Consider the following 23,245-nt stretch of genomic DNA (forward strand, 5'->3'; position numbering starts at 1 on the left):
TCAGATAGAATGTATAGAGGAGGAGACACTGCATGGGACATACTTAACACTACAACACAATTTGCTGTTCCTCTGAAATTCTAATTCAGCTGGTATCCTGTATTTTGCTTTGCTTTATCTGGCAAATGAGGAGGGCATGTTGTTTCTGTGGTCTTCTTATGCATAACCACAATCTAATCATGAGAAAACAGGAGGCAAACACCTTCCACAAAATTACTGACCATGAACCAAGACTAAGAAATTATCATGGGAAAAAGGAATTAATTATTTTAGAAGGGAGAAATTAACAAGTTAGAATCAAAACGGACTCCACAAGAGATGGAAAATCTAAACCAGAGGTTGGCAAACTTTTTTCTGTAAAGGGTACAGTAAGTGCCTAAGGCTTTGTGGACCATTTGAATAGCTCTAACTACTCACCTGTGCCACCAGAGCATCAAAACAACCACAGACAACATGTAAACAAATGCGTGAGGCAACATTCCTTTGTGGCGCAGCATGTTAAGGATCTGGTGTTGTCACCACAGCTGCTGGGGTTCAGGTTCAATCCCTGGCCCAGGAATTTCCACATGCCACAACAGGTGTGGCAAAAGAAAAAAAGAAAAAAAAAAAAAAAGCCATGAGCCAGATATGGCCAAAGGGGTTTGCCAACCCCTGATCTCAAAACACCACTTTACACAGAATAAATTTCTTTTTTCTTTTCCTTCCACTGGATCCTTAACCCACTGCACCACGGGAGAGCTCTGAAGAAATTTTTCAAAGAACTAATCCTTCCAAACACTAGGCCTTGTCATTTTCACAGCATAATTAGGCCCCACTTAAAGAGTCATCTCTTAAAGAGATTACTAAAAATTCTAAAAATGTTTTAATCTCTCATCCCTAACTTCCCTCTTCCATTCACCTTAAATCATTCTCTTTTTTTTTTTTTTTTTCACCTTAAATCACTGGGATGTCTTTAGAGAATATCTTTTTGTTTGTATGTATTCTTGAAAAAGGATTGTTTTGTGTATGTATAGTTTTAATGTATATAATTAGTAGTAACATGTTGTACTTCACTCTGTCTTGTAGTGTTTTCATCCAGTACTCTGCCTGGATGTCCACCCAGTCTGCGGATTCTCTTAAACAGTATCCCCTTGTACATGTCCATTCTCTCACTAATGGACTGATTCTCTAATGGCTTCCAAATCTTTGCCCCTTCAAATAATTTTTTAATAAACAATTTCATATATGTTCCCTCATAACCTCTGCAAACACTGCTGGGTTGTAAGACCTATACGGGTTCCTATATCCCCAAAGTCCTGGCATCATCTGGCTTTCTAATTTGACAACAGGTAGAAAGTTTTCATTACTTTTATAACTATTCCTGAATACCACCTTTTTTTTCCCCTATAAAAAGACATAACATTGATACCAAAACCTGAAAATACTGCAAAAACAAAAACTACAGGGGAAAAACTCATGAGTAATAATACAAAATCTTGAATAAAATAGCAGCAGACTCTGAAAATACATTAAAATAATAAGATACCATATGCGTAAGTATATGATATATTTTAGGACTGACTACAGGAATGTAGGAATGGTTCAGTATTAGTCCCCAAATCAATCAATCAAAGACTCATCCCCAGAGACTCTGAAATAAACATTCTGGACAAAAATACTTTATAAAACAGGAATAGATGGCTACTTCCTTAGTATTGCAAAATATACCTATCTCAGCTCAAATGCTAGTCTTCAGCTTAACTGGAGGAAATCTTGGCGTTCCCATTGTGGCGCATCAGAAATGAATCCGACTAGGAACCATGAGGTTGCGGGTTCGACCCCTGGCCTCACTTAGTGGGTTAAGGGTCCAGCGTTGCCATGAGCTTTGGTGTAGGTCACAGACATGGCTCGGATCTGGCGTTGCTGTGGTTGTGGCGTAGGCTGGCAGCCATAGCTCCAATTGCACCCTTAACCTGGGAACCTCCATATGCCGCAGGTGCAGCCCTAAAAAGAAAAAAAAAAAGAAAGAAAGAAAAAAAAAAAAAGGAGGAAATCTTGAAGCATTCCAACTAAAGCCTAGAAAAAGATGGCAAGGCTCACTGTCATTGCTTATTATTTTACTTATGCCAGGATACTGGGCGATTTAATTAGAAAAGAGGAAGAAAATAATGGTACAAAAATCAGGAAACGGTAAAATGATCACTATTTGCAGATGATGTGGTTGTATACCTGAAAAAATATCAAGGGCAGGGCTATGCACCATGGTAGCCACTAGCTACATGCAGTTAGTGACCACGTGAAATGTGGCCAGTGTGACTTAAGAAGTAAAATTTTAATTAATTTAAACGGAAATTAAGATAGCTACATGTGTTGCTGTCTACTTTATAAGGGTAGATCTAGAAAATCAATCAAAAAACAATACAGGCACAAAATTAATATGAAGTAATCAATACCTTTCATACATAGAACAACCAGATAGAAGATATAAAGAAAGAGAAAACTCATTATAACAGTAACAAAAAAGATAAAACACAAGAATGAATCTGATAAGAAAGTTGAGAGACATATGAAGGAAACTTGGTTAGGAAATTACACAGCATAAGACGTGATCTCTCCCTAAGTCAAATTATAAATTTAATATGACCTGATTAAAAATACTAAAAAGTTTTTATATATAATTGAGCTAGAGAAAGAGATCCTAACTTTTATATGAAAAATAAACAAGAGGGACTTCCCATTGTGGCACACTGGAAATGAATCCAGCTAGGAACCATGAGGTTGAGGGTTCGATCCCTGGCCTCGCTCAGTGGATTAAGGATCCGGCATTGCCATGAGCTGTGGTGTAGGTGACAGATGTGGCTTGGATCTGGCATTGCTATGGCTGTGGTGTAGGCCGACAGCTGTAGCTGATTCAACCCCTAGCCTGGGACTCTCCATATTCTGCAGGTGCGGTCCTAAAAAGAAAAAAAAAAAAAAAAAGACAAAAAAACAAGAAAGAAAATACTAGAAAAGCTCAGGAAAAGAAGAGTAATGGGTAGGAGACTATATTACAAGCGTTGGTACAAGAAAAGTTTTCATCTTAAACTGCTGAGGCAAAGATGAGTGTCCAACACACTTCTCATGACTAGACAGGGACAAGTGGACAGCCATTGGGAAGAATAAAGTTGGACCCACACCTCATCCTGTGTGTGTCCCAAACAGATCAAAGATTTAAATATGAAAAATAAAACCATACATGTTCTAGAAGAAACTGCAGGAAAAATTCTTTATAATTTTGGAATGAAGAGTATATTTCTAATTAGGATTCAGAACATGGACATTATAAAGGGAAAACAGATAAATAAAACTCTCTAAATGGCTCCGAACACAATAAGCAAAGCCAAAAGAGAATGATGAAAAAGGGAAACAATATTTTTAATTCACATTAAGCAAAGGGATATCTTGCTAAGAGAACTCCTGGAAATTGGCAACAAAAAAAAAAGAGAAATGAGCAAAGGATTTGAAGAGAAGGCCCAGCAAATCCAAACATGTGATACCCACATGATGGTGAGGGTGGGTAGGGGGTGCACTGTCACCTCCCACTGGGGGTGAGATACAAAGGAGGACATCCGTGAGGGAAGATCTGCTAGTATCTATCAGTTCCAAATGGACATCCTCTTCGTGCAAGTCCACTTCTGGGAATTTATGACACAGATAGCCTTGCACATGTACGAAATGATACATGCACAGAGTTAATCACTGCAGCATCAGTTACAAGGTGAAGGACCAGTTAAATGAACCCAGTGCTTCTTCACAGTGGGGCGCTGTGCAGTGTTCTATGCAGAAGGAGCTCCAAGATATACAGAGTGAAAAAGTATGAGTGGCATAATGGGCTGTATTCTGCATATATAAGGACGCTCCCTGGGGATCCCCCCCAAACCACAACTGTTCTCTTGGGTGGATAGGTCTAGGTAGATGGGGGACAGAAACAGTTGTTTCCCTGGGGGAAAAAAAAAAAAAATATATATATATATATATATATATATATATATATATATATATATATATATTTTGTCTTTTTGTCTTTATAGGGCCACACCCGCAGCATATGGAGGTTCCCGGGCTAGGGATCTAATTGGAGCTGTAGCCACTGGTCTATGCCACAGCCACAGCAATACGGGGTCAGAGCTGCATCTGTGACCTACACCACAGCTCAAGGCAACGTCGGATCCTTAACCCACTGAGCGAAGCCAGGGATCAAACCTGCAGCCTCATGGTTCCTAGTTGGATTCGTCAACCACTTAGCCACGACAGGAACTCCTCCCTGAATATCTTTAGATATGCATATATTTCTTAACTTTTCTACTACACGAATATATTATCTATACAAAACATCATATTTAAAAACAGACCATAAAAGGAGTTCCTGTTGAGACTCAGTGGGTTAAGGACCCAACATTGTCTCTGTGAGGATACGGATTCAATTCCTGACCTCACTCAGAGGGTTAAGGATCCAGTGTTGCTGTGGCTGTGGCTCCAATTTGACCCCTGGCACAGGAACTTCCATATGCCGCAGGTGCAACCATAAATGAAAAAAATTGCAATAAAAAAGGAAAACATTATTCAACTGTTAAAAGGAGTACTAGATTTACTGATGTGACATGATATCTATTTTATTTTTCTTGTCTTTTTGCCTTTTCTAGGGCCGCTCCTGCAGCATATGGAGGTTCCCAGGCTAGGTGTCAAATCGGAGCTGTAGCTGCCAGCCCACACCAGAGCCACAGCAATGCGGGATCTGAGCCGCGTCTGCGACCTACACCACAGCTCAAGGCAACGCTGGATCCTTAACCCACTGAGCAAGGGCAGGGATCGAACCCGCAACCTCATGGTTCCTAGTCGGATTCATTAACCACTGCGCCAAAATGGGAACTCCCTATTTTTTCCAAATCAGATGAAAATTGTTTAAGTATAGCAAACACCCCTATTATTATTTTTTTTTGGGGGGGGAGGGTCTTTTTGACTTTTCTAGGGCCATTCCCTCGGCATATGGAGGTTCCCAGGCTAGGGGTCAAATCGGAGCTGTAGCCACTGGCCTACACCACAGCCACAGCAACGTGGGATCTGAGCCGCGTCTGGGACCTACACCACAGCTCAGGGCAACGCCGGATCCTTAACCCACTGAGCAAGGGCAGGGATCGAACCTGAAACCTCATGGTTCCTAGTCGGATTTGTTAACCATTGTACCACAACGGGAACTCCTGATGTGACAAGATATCTAAAAAATATTTTTAAGGAAACAAGCAAAGAGACAAAATGGTTATAGTATGTGTGTATTCATGAGCTTTACAAAAAGACATACATACTCTTTTTTCTTTCCTTCTTTTTAGGGCAGCACTTGCAGCATATAGAAGTTCCCAGGCTAGGGGCTAAATCTGAGCTGCAGCTCCCGGCCACAGCCACAGCAATGCCAGATCTGAGCTGCATCTGCAACCTACACCACAGCTCACAGTAACGTTGGATCCTTAACCCACTGAGAGAGGCCAGGGATCAAACCCATATCCTCATGGATACCAGTCGAGTTCTTAACCTGCTGAGTCACAATGGAAACTCCAATATTCTTAATATTTTTTCTTTTTAGGGCCACACCCACAGCACATGGATGTTCCCAGGCTAGGTCAAACCAGAGATGCAGCTGCTGGCCTATACCACAGCCACAGCAATGCTGGATCCTTAACCCACCGAGCAGGGCCAGAGACTGAACCCACAACCTCATGGATACTAGTCAGGTTCATTACTGCCGAGCCACAACAGGAACTCCTCTGCTTTTTCTTTTTAGGGCCCCACCTGCAGCATATGGAAGTTCCTAGGCTAGGGGTCAAAGTGGAGCTACAGCTGCCAGCCTACACCACAGCCACAACAATGCCAGATGTGAGCCACATCTGGGACGTACACCACAGCTCAAGGCAATGCCAGATCCTGGACCCACTGAGCAAGGCCAGGGATCAAACCCGCATCCCCAAGGATAGTAGTCGGATTTGTTTCCACTGCACCGCAATGTGAACTCCTTCACTATTCTTAAAAGATATACATTTTCTAATAGATGCACAGATTATCTTGGCAAGTATACATCCGAATGGGATAGATGATTGCTTCTAGAGGCAAAAGGGACTGAAAGATGCACTTGACACTTTTTGTCTCTTGCTACTGTTTAAATTGAGTATTTTTTTAAACTATGTGAAATTTTGCTTATAAAAGCAATTTCAGATTTTATATCCCTAGCCAGATTTTATTTCTGAGTTCCAGATCTGAATCCCAACTGTCTGATTTCCAGCTGCTCCGCTGCATTTCTCACACACACCTTCAACCCAGTGAATCCAAAACGAGACTCATCATCTTCCCCTCAAACTCTGCCCCCTTGGGAGCTCCCTGTCACATGGCCAGCACCAGCCCTTGGAGCCCAAAGTGCATGCAGTTCTCCATTCCTCCACTCCCTGCCTCCAACTTCTGATTCCCCACCAAGTCCTCCACGTACATCCACTCCTCTGCTAAGGCAGCACCCTAAACCAAGCAACTAGTCTCTCACTCAGCTTTGCCAAGGTCGTGAGCGGGTCAAGCCAGGGCTGCTTTTGCCCCTTCTCTGGCAATCTCAACATTCTCCTCCCTACCACAAAGCTTGTCAGTAGCTTTGGGAAGAACTATGATCAGATGGATTAGAAAGTGGCTAGAATTCTCAATAGAGCCTACAGAGCCTGGCCTTTCACAGTCCTCTCTCCCACCTTGCTCGTTACATCCCAGCCACACGAACCTTCTCTTAGTTCCTCAAGCTCCTCCTCCCTCAGAGCCTCATGTGCTGGGCCCTCGGCTTAGAAGGCTCTTCTCCAGCCTCCATGTATCTCCCGACAGCAGTTTTAACTGCGTTAACTACCTCTCAGCCCTCCAGTCTCAGTTTAAACATATTCTCTTCGGAGCATCTTTGCTGACCAGGCCAGCTCTCCTGCTTCATGCTGGCTTAGTACCCCTTCTTCACAGATCTTACTGCAACAGTAATGAAATAATCATAAAATATGCTGTTTATCCCTCCAATAATCTGTTTTAAGGGAAAGAACAGTTTTGCTCAGTGCCAACAAGATGAGTAATTGTTGAAGGAATGAGTAAATGGGGAGAGGCAGACAAGCTACGGGGAAGACAGAAGGCCATGGTACATGGGCACCCTGGTCAGCAGTGGCCTCTGGGAGGCAGGGCTTCCTCCCCCACTCCTGCCACAGTGGTCCCAGCCCCTGGTTCGTGCCTTGCATCTGCCTACTCACCACAATGTCTGGGGACTGGAGCTGGCCTGGCAGGGCTGGGCTGCTATTGTAGCCAGAGGTGACACCAGATGAGAGGCTTCCATCAGAGCTGGTGCACCGGGAGCTGGAGGTGGCCAGTGTGTGGAGTTTTTCCTCTTCCTGGGAAGGACAGATCACTGTTAACCAGCTTCAGGTGCACCCTCTCTGCCCACCCCCATCGCCCCGGAAACCATCCTCTCTCACCTCCCCAGCTCCCATCACCTCCCAGTGCCTCCTGCCTCAACCTCACGCCTCCCCCACCCGCACCCCAACTATATACCAAAGCTGCCTCCTCCCAGACTGGCCCAGGGCAGTAGCTGGTCTGACGGGGGGGACATGTAAAGAGGGAGCGAGGCGAGGCTGAGCTGGCACCAGGGGTCTGTTGCCCTCCTCCAGATGCTACATTCCAAGACTCAGAGGCAGCCCCAGGGGTGGATGACCCAGTCTGAGGTCTGCCCCAGGCCCCGGGCCTTCCCCCGAATCAGAGGCTTGCCCCACTCCCCACCTGCAGCAGCTGGGAGACGATCTGCTGGCGGATTCTCAGCTTCTCCTGTTCCGTCCGCTCCCGCAGTCGGTCCCGGGCCCGGGCAATCTCCACCCTGGCCTCCTCACGGGCCCGCTGGTATTCTTGTAGCATCAGCTCTATGTCAGAGGGAGGGTGAGCCGACCTTGACGCCGACCGTGGGTTCCTGGGTAAAAACCACAGGGGTGGAGAGATGCCTCCTAATACGCTGGGTGGGTGACGGCCCCGGCCTGCTCACCCCAGGCCCGCTCACAACCACCCTCTTGAAGGACCCACCCTCTCTTTGCCCATAGGGTCTTCAGGTTTGGTTCTATGTCCACCCTGAGGCCCAGGCCCACAGGCTTACATAGCACGTCACAGCCCCTCCTCCCCCGCTGCCCCTCCCACATCCTCCTCATTCCCTTTGCCTCAGTCTCCACGGCTGCCTCGGGCTGTGCGCAGGCATGGAGGACCCACTCCTGGCATCGCTCCTCCTGTCTCCAGACACTAACATTCAGGCCCTGATCCCCACACACACTCGTCTCACACGAAGCCTGCTCCCCACAGGGTTCTGGGCCCACCATACCTGGTGGTCTCCACAACGTCCCTCCTCAGCCGCTGCAGGTATTCTCGGCGCCTGCTGGGTAGGTCCAAGTCCCGGGTGGGGAGATCCTGGTGGGACGTGGAGATCGGCTGCTTCTGAGGGCTGAGGCTTCGCGTCCGACGAAAGCTCTGAGGGGGCCCAGCCCGCTCCCTTGGCAGGTTCTCCATGGCTTGTTTTGACCTGAGAGAAAATGCAATTGATTCAGTGAAGCTGACTATGAACGCCCTTCTCCATCTTCAGATCTCTGACCGCGGGAAGATCCCAGGATGAGCCGGAGAGAAGGAACAGACAACTGTTAGCCTTCCCCATTCTCTTTCCTCTCGGCCCATCCCTCGTGCCCCACTCCAAGCTGGGCCCTCACCAGGTACGTGGCTCCTCCTCAGCAGTGAGCGCCTCCCCCGTCCCGCTCTGCAGCACCTGTAGCAGGGCGTCTGTCTCCCCGAAGCCGTGGTGCAGTTTTGCTTCTGTGAGCTCCACGCTGAGTGAGAGGCTCCGGGCCCCTACCTGCAGGGGGATCTGCTCCCTCTTGGACCACTCGGTCTGGCTCTGGTCATCAGGAGGTTGTGCGGGCCTCTGCCCCTGCTCTCCAGAGCCACAGTCACGCCCGGTTCCCAGCAAATCCATCACACCTGGCTCCCTGGGAGAGCCATCCTGAACCCCACACCAGTCGCTAAATTTGTTATGCATGGGAAGGTCCCTCAGGTTCTGGTCCATGCAAATCCGGGAACTGGGGTGCAGTGGCCCCTCAGGCTGGCAGGCCTCAGTTGGGCCCAAGATGTAACCCTGGAGCCCTGGAGTATGAGTCAATTCAGAGAAAGGGCAGGGGCTGTGGCGCTGGAGGCCTTCCCAGGAGAAGGAATCGTGCAGAGAGGGCCGTGGCTTCGCTGGAGATGCTGAGCTCTCACACCCATTCTCTGTCCTGCTCCACCGTTGACTCGGCCCCCTACTGCTCAGTGGGCCACATTCTAGGGAGGTCGTGTCCTCAGGCCCGAAGCCGAGGGCCAGCCTGTGGGTCTGGCTCCTGGTGGGTGGAGGATGCAGTCTGCTGGGGCCCCCAGTGGTAGTCCCCGGCTGCTGTTGCTGCTGCTGCTCCCGTGGGGGCTGCTCCACGAAACGAACTTGGAGTTTTGCGCTCGGCCGTGGGCTGCCTTGGGAGCTCACCTCCTGGGAGGGCCTGCGATCACCCCCTTCTGAGGAACTTTTGCCTTCTCCACACAGAACCCCCACTCTCTGAGTGTCAGCTGACTCATCGGTGGCTTGAGAATTACCCATTGGAAGCCTGGGGGCATAAAGGGGAAGGCTTGGGATGGAGGTGAGCTTCTGGTGGCCTTCAAGGGAATGAGCCGAGGGGGTGCTGAGACACAAAGCACCTGAGGGGAGCCCCAACCCTTGGGTGTGGGCACTAAGGGTAAGGATGGGAGAGGAGGCCCTGTCTACCAGTGGGGCACTTGAGAGGCCCTGCTTCTTCAGAACCCTGGGCTCCCCAAGAGACTCCAAAGTGTGGGTACAAGGCTTTGAGGAGGGAGCTGTGCCAGGGCTGCTGCCAGCCAGAGAAGAGGGTTCCTCTGGCTGGGAGCTGGGAGGTGGGGAGGCATCAGGAGAAGCCTGGGGGCTCAGGGAAGGCAGGTTCTGCCCAAAGCAGCCTTTCCAAAAGCTCAAGTGGGACGAGGGTTCTAGAGGGCTCCGGGACCTGCATTGAGTGCTTTCTTCCTGAAGATCTTGCAGCCCCACAGTTTTCCGTACTGTTTCCTCTGCTTCTCTTTTCTCAAGTGTCCCCAGGACATGTCCCTTTTCTTGCGATGTGATGGAAATATCTGGGCCCAGCCCCTCGAGGACTACATCGACCTTCTGAGGGTTGGCTTCTGGGGCCTGGAGGTGCAGAGGTGGTGAGGCCAGGTCCGTCTGGATTCCCTCATCCATGGTGGTCTGGGTACAGCTGTCCATCCTAAGGGCCTGGGGCGCCTCATCTGGAGTCTCCCTCTTGGTATTCCACTCCCTTTCAGCCACACTTGGCTGGGAGAGACTCCCCAGCAGCTCCGAGGTGCTGTGTAGGAGCTGCGAGAGGCGGAGAGACAGGCTATGCATGCTGGCCCAGGAGGCCGCATCCGACTGGGCACAGCAGATGGCAGGATGGTTCCCGTGGGGCCCGGAGCCCAGGGTCTGTGTGCCCTGCTCCAAGGTGCTCATCCCAGGCGGTCCCACAGGGCCATGGGCCTCTGAGGGACACAGCATCATAACCTCATCCACTGGACCTACAGCACTTCCTTCTGTCAAGGGCAGCTCCTTCCTCAGACAGCCCGCTTCACCAGGGCTGCCCAGGAACTGGACTCTTTTGTTAGGGCCCTTGGTGGGGGCTGTCCCTCCAGAGCTGGCCAGCGCATGGGGGTTCCCCAGGGCAAACGAGGAACCCCACACTTTCCAGGCCTGATGGGAACCTTGGGTGTTTTCGGTGCTGCGTGTGCTGGCCAGGCCGCGGGCGCTGGCGCAGGTACTGGGGCAGGAGTGGAATGCGGAGTCCTGGCCTTCTACGCCATCCGTGCTGCAGCACTGGGATTTGCAGCCACGGGAGACATCGACCACACCGCCAAACACACACTGCTTCCAGCCAACACGCTCAGGCCCCACGGGATGCCAGGGCAGGACACGGGGGTGGATATCGCTGGAGCCAAAGAGCAGGTCTTCTGTGCCCGCTCCAGAGCATAGCTCCCCAGGTCTGGCCTGGGCACCCAGTCTCTCTGGCTCTCCTGGCCAGGCCTGTTCCAGAGAACCAGACAGCTGGCTGGCCGTGAAGTTGGGGGTTGGCACACACGGGGGATGTGCCATCCCTGGGTGAGGAGGGGGCGCAGGTGGCAGGTGCCTGGGATCAGCGGTGCTCTTGTCCAAATCACTGGAGGCTCCCTGATCACAGCCCTCAGTTTTCACAGATGGTCTTGCCACCGAAGACATTCCTGAGGAAGAGCCCCCGGGAAGTGGGGTCCACAGTCTGCTAGGCTCCTGCACATCCTCATCTGTGAGGGAAGGTGGCTCCACGCTCAAGTTCAGCTTCTGAAGTGACCGGGAAGAGCTGATCACAGAGAACTGGGGTCTCAAGTGTTCAGGGCCAGAGAAGACAGCAAGCACAGGAAGGGCGCACCGGTGGTGGGGCGCTGGCTGGTCCCCGCCAGAAGAGGCCTGTGCAGGAACCCGGACCGCAGGCTGAGGTGCTCCACATTGCTCCAAGGGGACAGTGGCTGAGCCTCTGCAGCCTGATGAGAGTGTCTTGGACACAGGGGGCCTGGCCTCAGCCACCTGCTCTCTGCCTGTACCGCCAATGTGATGGATGTCTGAGCTGTCTTCCTCAGGAGGTGGGGGGCTCCTGTTCCAGGCAGGGTCTTCACCACCACCTGAAGCCCAGTCTCTCTGCTGCTCCTCCTCCTCCCAGGGGCTGTCAGCCTGGGGACTGGGGATGTACTTAACCTTTGCTACATATTTGGCTTTGGGATCCAAGCCACGGTGATCCCTGAACTCCGCAGAAAGCTGTGTCTTCTCTGGAAGGCAACTGATGGTGTTTCCCAAACATCCATGTTGTGGCCCCACCAGCGGCTCACTGTGTCGTCCACCAGCTGTTGTGGGCCGTTCTGGTTTGGGTTGAGAGCCCTGTGCACTTTGGCCACCAGCACAACTGTCCTGAAACCCCCTGGGTGGCTCAGGGCTCCTGCCTGTGCAGAAAGCGGCAGCCTCGAGCTCGGTGCTGGCTTTCCTCTCCTCAAGCTTTTTCTCAGGATTTCTGACTGACCCGGAGCTTCCATCAGCAACTGAGCAGCTGAGGGAGCCTGTCCTCACATCTGGGGCAGAAGGGGAGCTGCAGCCCTGAGCAAGAGGCAGGTCAGCAGCAGCAGCTGGGGGCTCCAGAGGGCTGCTGTCTGCTAGCCCCAACTCCACGTTAATGTCTTTGGGTTCAAGGTCGTGTCCCAAGAGCATGTCAGGGTCCCTGCAACGGCGCTCTCCCCTCTTGTCCACTCCCCAGCCCCTAGAGGCTCCCATACAGGGTGAATGGCACATATGTGGGGCAGCCTTGGAGGCCCAGCTGCCCAGGTCACCAACTCTGTAACACAGTGAATCGGAGGAAGGGGAGGCATGGCCCTGGGAAGCAATGGGCTGGGGGCTGCACAGGTGCTGGGGAGGATGAGATTTGCTGCCTCCTAGCCCCCCAGACGGACCAAGGGTCCTTCCACCTCCAGTGCTCCCCAAGAAGACAACAGAATCTGGGCTTTGCTGCAGGCATCGGTGTGGGGTGTCCTCCCTAACTGCCCCGGGGCTGGGAGCTAGCAGTGGGATTGGCCTGGGACCTTCCCCGCCGGCCCTGCAGTCCTCTGCCGGCCCAGAACTGACACTGCCCTCCTGCTTCACACGCTGCTGCAAGGGAGCTTCGGGTTCCACTCCACTCAGGGCTCCAGGCAGGACAATACCCTGCTTAGGACTCACCCTCCCTTCCAAGCCGGTGGGAGGCTCAAGGCATTGGACCTGGCCTTGGTTAGGCCCTGAGAGGCTGCCAGGATTCTGGACATCTTGGTGACTTTCCAAACTGGTTGTTTTTCTTCCCTGTGCAGACATTAGGAAGTTACCAGGACCTCCTTCCCTCATGTTGTTCAGAGTCCCAGGTTCTTGCTGGACTGGGCTGCTCTCCTGACCACCAGAGGACACATCCTCAGCAGCCTCCTGATGGGCAGCGGACTGGCCTCCCCCACGTGGAATCCCACCAGCATCATCACAAGGGGCCTGAGAAGCTAAGGCAGCCTCTACTCCCTCTGTTTTTACCCTCCTGGCCTCCTCCACAGCTGCTGAAGGAGGAAGACTGTTTGAGCCCAAAGGATCAGCAGAAGATCTTCTGGTTGCTTCTTTTTGCTCTATCATTTCAAAAGAGGTAGAGTGACATACAGACTGTTCACCTGCTCCCAGGAAATGTTCCAATTTCCCGTTACGATGGCTTTTACCCAGAGCAGGGTCAGCACGAGAAGAAGGCCGTGAGGGACGCTGTGGCCCCGGGTGAGTGTCTGCATTGAGCAGAGGGCAAAAGCTGTCTGTAGAGGGGGGTGTGGCCTGAAGGACGGATGTCCTCTCATCAATGGACAGGTGTCCTGGTTCAGCAGAGAGAGGTGCCACATGGAGTCCCTGTGCTTCCCCCTCATGTCTGGCCCTGTCTGACACTGACTGGGACATCTGTGGATGCTGAGGTCTGCCAGGGGCCCCTGAAGAACCTTCAGGTTCTAACAAAGTCTCACTGTAACAAAGGACTGTGCCCCTAGTCACCACATCATGAGGCTGCTTCCGCTGGGCCTCGGCCTGTCCCATCTCTCCCAAAACAACCAGGCGTGAGGGTGGACGGGCAGAGGGCTCTGGCTGAGGCACCTGCCGCAGGGACGCTGGTGCTGAGAAAAAACCACAGGTGGGCCCAGGGTCCTTGGCCTCCTCCTCTGCCTTCTGGCTCATCACCAGGCCATGGGTGCTCCCCTCTTCTAAGGGGCAGCCAGCCCTCCTTTCTAGTGGGCCAGAGGCCCTGTTCAGGGAGCTGGCTCTCTCTGGTCCTCTTTGTACAGCTGTCTCGGCTTCAGCTGGAGAACCTGCCCTGCTACTCAAGCCCATTGAGGTGCTTCTGAAGTCCCCTCTGTGGTCCTGGGGACTGGTGCTTGCTGATCTCCTGCCCTCTGCCCCCAGAGTAATGCTCTCTGGTGCACTGGACTGACCATGAGATCCTGCAGCCATGGATATCACAGACCCAGCCCAAGCAGGGTGTGCCACAGAGGGGGCCCCTCCAATGTCTCCCTGCAGGCCGTGGCATCCAGGATCCCCACTCTGGTCCTGACACCTCACTCCGGTTACCAAGGGGCTGGTGGGCATTTTCAACATGGTGGGATCCAGCACGTAGACAACAGAAGGGATGCCTATAGCATCAGGTGCATGAGGATAGCTTCTTGGTAGCCTTGCTGAATTCAAGGGCAAAGTATTACTCAGGTCTTGGCGAGGAGCCATACAGGAGTCTGGCTGGCTCAGCAACAGGCTGCTCTCTTGGCTGAAAAATGTGTCCTCCCAATGAAGGCACGGCCCAGGGAGTTTGTGAGTCAATGAGACCGCTCTGTTTCCCTCGTGCAGGCTCCCTCTTGACACAACCATTTCTTCAATTCGGCCCTGAACTTTCAGCTCGTCTTGCTTAGAGCTACACACGCCTTTGGCAGGTTGGCTTTCCTGAAATCCCTTCGCAACCTCCAGCGCCTCCAGACTTCCCAAGCCACAGGACTGCCTGCCCGCCTCGGAAGTCCTCTGAGGCCTGGGCTGCGATGACACAGCTCCAGCCGGTGCTTTTGTTCTCCTTGGATCAGCACCAGTGCCGGTAGGCTCTCTGAAAACTGTACAGATCCCTGAATGGTCAAGAGTGTCCCCGGTGGGGCTGTCTAACACAGCTGGGTAGGTGTGCCCTCTCACAGACCTGGCGTCGCACACCTGGGGATCTTTCCCAGCGCTACTGTGAACCTCCACCTCCCCGGCTTCACCGTCCCCAAAGGTGACATCAGCTGTCCCTCTTGGAGCAGATGGCTGATCCTTGAAGGACTGGTGGTTTCCAGAGCTGCCTGGCCTTAGTACATCATTGGCCATCTCCTGGTGCTTCTGGTCCTGGGACACGCACTCCCCACCGACTCCCAGTGTGTAGGATGCACACAGCTGCTTACTCTGCCTGGATTCCATTTCCAAGATGCTATTTTCCAGCTGCATTACACTCCTAATTAGCCTAGCCATCTCATCAGCATTATTAACTCTTTTATTGCGCTTCTTTCCAGGAGGTTCTTCCTTGGGGTTTAGCCAAGTTTCTTGTGGTTTTGCAGGGACCATACGTTCACCGAGGTTTCTTTCCTGAGAGCATGTAACTGAGTGGAGTCTTTCAAAGGCAGACTTTGCCTGTGGAAGCTTAAACCCTCCGGAGCTGTCTCTGGGATGGAGAGCTTTTCTAAGAAGCTTGGGTTCATTCTTCCCTTCCCCCTTGTGGGCTGGCCTCTCATCCTGGGCTGAGGTCTCCAGGCTGCTTACTCTATGATGTACCAATCTGGACTTCAGGGGAAGAGCACCTTCCCCTTGCATGTCCTTGTCAAGGCCTAAACTGAAGGTTCTACGGATGAAATCAGACCTGAACCCAGAAGGACACTGTCTCTTGGTGTCAAAGGCCTGGGACTGTCTGAAGACTGCATTCTGCCCCTGCTCTTCTTCCTTATCTGCCTCCGATTCACAAAGGAGAGGCTCTCTAGACCCACAGCTGCTTGAGGAAACACTGCAGTAGGCCTTTTCTCCTGGCTTGAGCGTTGGAAGCCTGTGTTTATTTAAAATTCCAGCTTCATTTTCAAATTCACCTATTTTTATCTTGGTAGATGGAAGAAAATGTCTGTTTTGAGTGACAAAAAAGTAAACTGAATTATGGCTTTCTTCTTCAACATTTCCAGGTCTTTCTCCTTTTTCTCTGCAGACTTGCTTGGTGGTCAGATCAATGGGCCTCTCCTCTGTGACCTGCTGAGATGAGGTAATCTTGGAATTCGGTAACACCACTGGTGATTTTTTCTTCTTGTAAACATTTTGGAGGTCTTGGTGCTCATGACTAAAGCCCCAGGCTTCCCTGGCGGGTGGGGAAGGCATCCTCGCTTCTCTGAAAGCCGGGATCTCCAAGGCGGTTTCTGTCAGGGCATCCCGGCTTTTGGTCACGTAGAAGGTCTCCAAGGGAGGGGGCTGCAGGGAAGATGGGAGTGGATTCCAGGGAGCAGAATGGAGGTACAGCTCTGGCCCTGATGGGAAGGTGAAGGAAAGCCTGCTGCGTCTTTCACCAGCCTCCTTGGAGCTCTCCTGGGAGTCTGTCTTCTCGTCCTGTGAGGGGGGGTGGTTGTTCTGACCTAATTGCTCTGCTCGTGGCCAGTGGGGGTCTTTGGTGGCTATGGTGACGATATGGTGACAAGGGTTCTTCAGGACAAAACATTCATCAGAGGAAGTTATTGGTCCAGGTTTCTCGCTACTCTGAGAGGATACCTCCAAGCTGTTCTGCTTGACTTCTGGTGCTTCCATCATGGAATGTTCTATCCTGCTCTCGGCTGCAGAGACCCGGGCATTTGTGGCTCCAGAAGTCGATGATTCTACGTCTGCTGAATAAGCTCCACTGTAACTCACCTCTTTCTCACTAGTTGTAAAGAAATCTGAAGTACCCTCTACCTCAACACTCAGACTGTCCTGTTCTTTCTCTGCTCTCAAACGCCTAATTTTGGACAGATGGACAGGAGAACTGTTGACATCCAGGCTGCCAGATACCCCAGGACCAACTGGCAATACAGCATCTCCTCCCCTGCCAGAAACTTGGGACAGGGAACCAGAGTCTTCCTGGAGGGAGGGGCAGACTGGCCGGGGCTCTCCTGTGGCCTCCAAAACAGGAAAAGACAGTTCAAGGAGGTACTTCTGCTGAAGGGCAGCCCAGTCTCTCTCACGGGCGCTGCCCACATAAGTGAATGAGGTGGCAGAGGCAGCCAACAAGCTTGACCCACTCGAGCTGGATGCTTCAGAGAAGCCCTGCTGGGCTGGGTCAGAGACACTTCTGGCCTGAAAGGTGCCCTCGACTCCTGGCTGCAGAAGCCTGGAAGAGCCCCAGAGGGAGAACCTGGACGAATTGGAAGCAGGGACCGGGTACACACCTCTGACAGAGGAGGGTGGCTCAGCCCCAGGGCTGTGGGGCAGGGCTATTTCTGTACCTGATGACTTCAGTGCCTCCATATTTCGCCAGTATCCAGGCCTCTCCCAACCACAGGGCTGAAAATCCTGGCCATTAGGACTTGGACATAAAGAATCTGGGGGGCTGCTGGGATTGATCTTGGAGTCACAGGAGAACCAGGAATCCATGGACACCAGAGGGCTCCCTCTTGAAAGCTGCATGGCCTGTTCTGAGGAGCTTGCCTCCACCACCAACTCAGGCTGCTCACAGCGGGGCTGGGGCTCCAGGTAAAATGAACCGCTCACTGGCAGGACAGTGTCCAGCCTGGCTCCGGTTCTGTGGCTAACTGAACCAAGCCTGCATGCTGCCTCCTTGTCCCCTGTTGGCAGACTGAAGGTCTGCAGGCGCCAGAAAGTCTCCGCGGGCATCTCGTCAGCAGCACCAGCACTGAGAAAAGGCTCCTCTTGCTGATCATCCCCCAGTTCTTCCTCAGCGCCGATCAGGCTATCGAGGGAAAAGCTCCTGTGAGTCTGGGTGAGTAGTCCACTGCCTGACGATGTGGTGAAGCCCTTCACAGAGGCTTGAGCCCTGGCCCTGAGGTGGCTGTGGCCGAGGGTGAGATAACTGTCCCCTGGGCTGTCCTGTGGGCTTTGGTACCCCTTCTCGGCCAGCGAGTCCGCAGATATTTGGCTGTCATCACTTTCGGAGTTCTCAGGCTCTGGGAGATCCTGCTCCTTCCTCTGGGGCTCCTCCAGCTTCAGTGGCTCTGTCAGGGCTTTGGCACAGACATGGGAGAGAGAATCCACTGAGTAACTTCTCTCTGCATCAGGAAAGTCACTAGCTTTTTCTCCTGCATGATCTACTACTGGGCTGGCATCTATGAGTGAGGCCACAGTGTCTGGGTCTCCCTGCACTGTGCTGCCTCTTCAAAGGGCTGTCATGGGGCAAACAAGAGGACTTTTGGGCAGCATCCCTGACCCTAACTGCCAGGACCCTCTGCTGCCTTTGATTTGGGGTTTTTTTTGTTTTTGTTTTTGGTTTTGTTTGTTTGTCTTTTCATCTTTTTTTAGGGTCGCACCCACGGCATATGGAGGTTCCCAGGCCGGGGGTCCATTTGGAGCTGTAGCCGCCGGCCTACACCAGAGCCACAGCAACACAGGATCCGAGCCACATCTGCGACCTACACCACAGCTCATAGCAACGCCAGATCCTTAATCCACTGAGCAAGGCCAGGGATCAAACCTGTGTCCTCATGGATGCTAGTCTGGTTTGTTAACCACTGAGCCAAGATGGGAACTCCCTCTGCTGCCTTTGCGATGCTCTGTCTGGAGAAGGTGGTATGGATTTTGCCCGGAAAGTCTTGGCTGCCTTTCCACTCCTAGCTGCCTGTTTAGGTCCACAGGGATGTGAGGAACTAAAACTGGTTCCCGTAGCAGCCTCGTGGGGCCCGAGGTTCCCTTCTTTTTTCCCAGGGATGGTGTGTGGCCACAGTCAGCTAGTCCCTTGGCCCTCTGGTCTGGGTGGAAGGGGTGAGGGGCCCCTGGTTCATCCTGTGAGCTGACCAGCCCTAAGACGCTAAACTTGGGGCTACTGCGTAGGGCTGCTTACCCACTCCCTCAATTTGCTGATCGCTGGCAGACCCGGAGCTCGTGGTGAGGCAGGTGCCTGGGGCTGAGGCTCTCTTCTTGGCCAGGCCCTTCGTGGCTGTGCAGAGCTGCTCCTCGCCTGAGGAACAGAGGGCATGCTTGCTGAAATGCACCATCCTTGGGGGGTAGGAAGCAGCTTGGGGTACATACTCTTCTGAGGGGATTTTCTCTGATAATTGGTCAGTAGGGTCAGGCAGAGGAGGTAACGTGGTGGAGGAATCCTGATTCAGGAAAACACTGTGGAGACAATGAAAGCCATTACAGGAAAGTAAGAGGCCCCTACTTCCTACTGACGGGGGAATATAAAGTCCCACTTAGTTTCCTCCAAAAGAGGCTTAAAATTAGGCCAATGTCACTGTCCCTAATGTGATATAATGTCTGGTGTCAGAAAAAAGCTGTCCAGGTACACGAGGAAACTGGACTATTGTACTGACCCTCAAAGAAGCCCCAGGTGTCTTTATTTTATAAAAATGTTTAACTGAATCTGAATGTCATCATATCTTTAGGGAAAACTTCCAGTTAATAGGCAACATGAGGATGAGAACTACTTGACCAGTGCTGTAAGGATTCAAAGAAACACATCTATACAGAGGTGTATTTTACAGAACTGACCCAGTTTCTTTAAGAAATTTATGATATGAAGAAAAAAATTAAAATGATTAAAATAAGCTTAAAAGACATAACAACCATATTCAGTATGTAAATCATATTGGATCTTAATTTAAATGAACTATAAATATATATATATATATATATATATATATATATATATATATATTTGAAACAGTTGGAGAAACTTGGATATGGCCCAGGTTTTTGATTATACAGAGTAATTTCATCTTAATTTTGTTGGGTGTGATGACAATGTAGTTGTAAGAAAAGTCCTTATATTTCAGAAGTGTATACTTGATGTAGGATTAAAAATGACATGAGGTCTAGCAGTTGCTTTAAAATACTTTATCTGAAAGATACCACCAAAAAAGAAAACTATCAGCCAATATCTTTGATGAATACAGACGCAAAAATTCTCAACAAAACTTTAGCTAACCGAGTCCAACAACATATCAAAAAGATCGTACACCATGACCAGGTGGGATTCATCCCAGGTTTACAAGGATGGTTCATCATATGCAAATCAATCAACATCATATACCACATTAACAAAAGGAAGGTCAAAAACCACATGATCATCTCAATAGATGCAGAAAAAGCATTTAACAAAGTCCAACATCCATTCATGATAAAAACTCTTACCAAAGTGGGTATAGAGGGAACATTCCTTAACATAATTAAAGCCATTTATGACAAACAAATAAATATAGCAAATATAATACTCAGTGGAGAAAAGCTGAAAGCCTTCCCACCAAAATCTGGAACAAGACAGGGACGCCCACTCTCACCACTGTTATTCTACATAGCATTGGAAGTCCTAACCACAGCAATCAGACAAACAAAAGAAATAAAAGGCATCCAAATAGGAAGAGAAGAGGTAAAACTGTCACTGTATGCAAATGACATGATGCTATACATAGAAAACCCTAAGGACTCAACTCAAAAATTACTTGAACTGATCAACAAATTCAACCAAGTAGCAGGATATAAGACTAACATTCAGAAATCAGTCGCATTTGTGTATACTAACAATGAAATATTAGAAAAGGAATACAAAAATACAATACCTTTTATAAGTGCACCCCAAAAAATCAAATACCTGAGAATATACCTGACCAAGGAGGTAAAGGACTTATATGCTGAGAACTATAAAATATTAATCAAGACAAAAAAAAAAATGGAGTTCCTGTCGTGGCGCAGTGGTTAACGAATCCAACTAGGAACCATGAGGTTGTGGGTTCGGTGCCTGCCCTTGCTCAGTGGGTTAAGGATCTGGCGTTGCCATGAGCTGTGGTGTAGGCTGTAGACGCGGCTCGGATCCTGCGTTGCTGTGGCTCTGGCGTAGGCCGGTTGGCTATGGCTCCGATTTGACCCCTAGCCTGGGAACCTCCATATGCCGCAGGGGTGGCCCAAGAAATAGCAAAAAGACAAAAAAATAAAAAAAACATAAAATATTAATCAAGGAAATTAAAGAAGATGTAAAGAAATGGAAAGATATTCCATGCTCCTGGGTTAGAAAAATTAATATTGTAAAAATGGCCATACTACCCAAAGCAATCTACAGATTCAATGCAATCCCTATCAAATTACCTAGGACATTTTTCACAGAACTAGAACAAACAAGCTAAAAATTTATATGGAAGCATAAAAGACCCAGATTTGCCAAAGCAATTCTGAAGAACAAAAATCAAGCAGGAGGCATAACTCTCCTAGACTTTAGGCAATATTACAAAGCCACAGTCATCAAAACAGTGTGGTACTGGTACCAAAACAGACATACAGACCAATAGAACAGAATAGAGAATGCAGAAATAAACCCAGACACCTACAATCAAGTCATCTTTGACAAAGGAGGCAAGAACATAAAACGGGAAAAAGATAGTCTTTTCAGCAAGTATTGCTGGAAAACATGGACAGCTGCATGCAAACCAATGAAACTAGAACACACCCTCACACCAGGCACAAAAATAAACTCAAAATGGCTGAAAGACTTAAATATAAGACAAGACGCCATCAAACTCCTGGAAGAAAACATGGGAAAAACAGTCTCTGACATCAACTTTATGAATATCTTCTCAGGTCAGTATCCCAAAGTAACAGAAATAAAAGCAAAAATAAACCAATGGGACCTAATCAAAATGACAAGCTTTTGCACAGCAAAGGAAACCAAAAAGAAAACAAAAAGACAACTTACAGAATGCAAGAAAATAGTTTCAAATGATGCAACTGACAAGGGCTTAATCTCTAAACTATACAAACAACTTATACCACTTAACAGCAAAAAAGCCAACAACTCAATGGAAAAGAGGACAGAAGACCTGAATAGACATTTCTCCAAGGAAGGTGTACAGATGGCCAACAAGCACATGAAAAAATGCTCAACATCCCTGATTATTAGAGAAATGCAAATCAAAACTACCACGATATCACCTCACACCAGTCAGAATGGCCATCATTCCTAAGTCCACAAATAACAAGTGCTGGAGGGGTGTAGAGAAAAGGGAACACTCCTGCACTGTTGGTGGGAATGTAAGCTGGTACAACCACTACAGAGAACAGTATGGAGGTACCTTAGAAATCTATATGTAGAACTACCATATGACCCAGCAATCCTACACTTGGGCATATATCAAACAACTTTCCTTAAAAAAGACACATGCACCCACATGTTCATTGCCGCACTGTTCACAATAGCCAAGACATGGAAACAACACAAATGTCCATCAACGGATGATTGGATTAGGAAGAGGGGGTATGTATACACAATGGAATACTACTCAGCCATAAAAAGAACAATAATGCCATTTGCAGCAACATGGATGGAACTAGAGACTCTCACTGAGTGAAGTAAGTCAGAAAGAGAAAGACAAATACCATATGATATCACTTATAACTGGAATCTAATATAGGGCAGAAATGAACCTTTCCACAGAAAAGAAAATCATGGACATGGAGAACAGACTTGTGGTTGCCAAGGGGGAGGGGGAGGGAGTGGGGTGGATTGGGAGTTTCAGGTTAATGGATGCAAACTATTGCCTCTGGAATGGATTAGCAATGAGATCTTGCTATGTAGCACTGGGAACTATGTCTAGTCACTTATAATGGAGCATGATAATGTGAGAAAAAAGAATGTGTATATGTATGTGTCACTGGGTCACCATGCTGTACAGTAGAAAAAAAAAATGTATTGGGGAAATAATTTTAAAAATAAATAAATAATTTATCTGGAGATCCTATTGTGGCTTATCAGTAATGAACCTGACTAGTATCCATGAGAACTCGGGTTCAATCCCTGGCCCCACTCAGTGGGTTAAGGATACAGCATTGATGTGCCTGTGGTGTAGGCTGGAAGCTGCAGCTCAAATTAGACCCCTAGCCTGGGAACTTCCATATGCTGTAGGTGCGGCCCTAAAAAGGCAATAAAATAAAATAAAATACTTCATCAGAAAAAGGAAGGAAGGGAGACAAAGCTAACATGGTACATCTTGACATTTGCTGAATGGAGATGACAAAGATAGATACAAGTCTCTCAACCTTGTGCATGTTGGAAATTTTTACATAATAAAAAGTTTTTAAAAAGAAAACTGCTTAGTACTCTGAAGAACAGATTGGTGAGCAAACAAACATAACATTGACAGACATTAATTGTGCACCTACTATGGGCCATAGATATAAAGAGGCAGACACAGTCCTCTGCTCCAAGCAGTCTGGGCGATAACACCTCCTCATCTTGACTAAATGTGAGTAAAGGAGAAAACAAACAGGCACCCAGGGGTCACAAACAATGCTCCACTGCTCAGCATGGGATGGGGTCGGCAAGCTCACAGGACCCAGCAGGTCAGGTGGGAGGGGGAGGTGGGAAGGGTGTGGGAACGAGTGTCATTTGAG

General features: G+C 49.5%; 1 protein-coding gene across 1 annotated transcript in view; it reads right to left on the minus strand.

The window, feature by feature from the left end:
* The window catches only part of STARD9 (StAR related lipid transfer domain containing 9), a 145,405-nt gene that overhangs the window by 11,652 nt on the left and 110,508 nt on the right, over positions 1–23,245 (minus strand). The window contains exons 23-28 of the mRNA XM_047766577.1: positions 18,708–18,982; positions 15,591–17,874; positions 8,751–15,527; positions 8,372–8,569; positions 7,789–7,972; positions 7,266–7,403 (exon numbers count right to left, since the gene is read on the minus strand). Coding sequence (XP_047622533.1) covers positions 7,266–7,403; positions 7,789–7,972; positions 8,372–8,569; positions 8,751–15,527; positions 15,591–17,874; positions 18,708–18,982 — 9,856 coding nt within the window. The remainder of the gene's footprint in view (positions 1–7,265; positions 7,404–7,788; positions 7,973–8,371; positions 8,570–8,750; positions 15,528–15,590; positions 17,875–18,707; positions 18,983–23,245) is intronic.

The sequence above is a fragment of the Phacochoerus africanus genome, chromosome 2, assembly GCF_016906955.1.
Source record: "Phacochoerus africanus isolate WHEZ1 chromosome 2, ROS_Pafr_v1, whole genome shotgun sequence".
Lineage (NCBI taxonomy): Eukaryota > Metazoa > Chordata > Mammalia > Artiodactyla > Suidae > Phacochoerus > Phacochoerus africanus.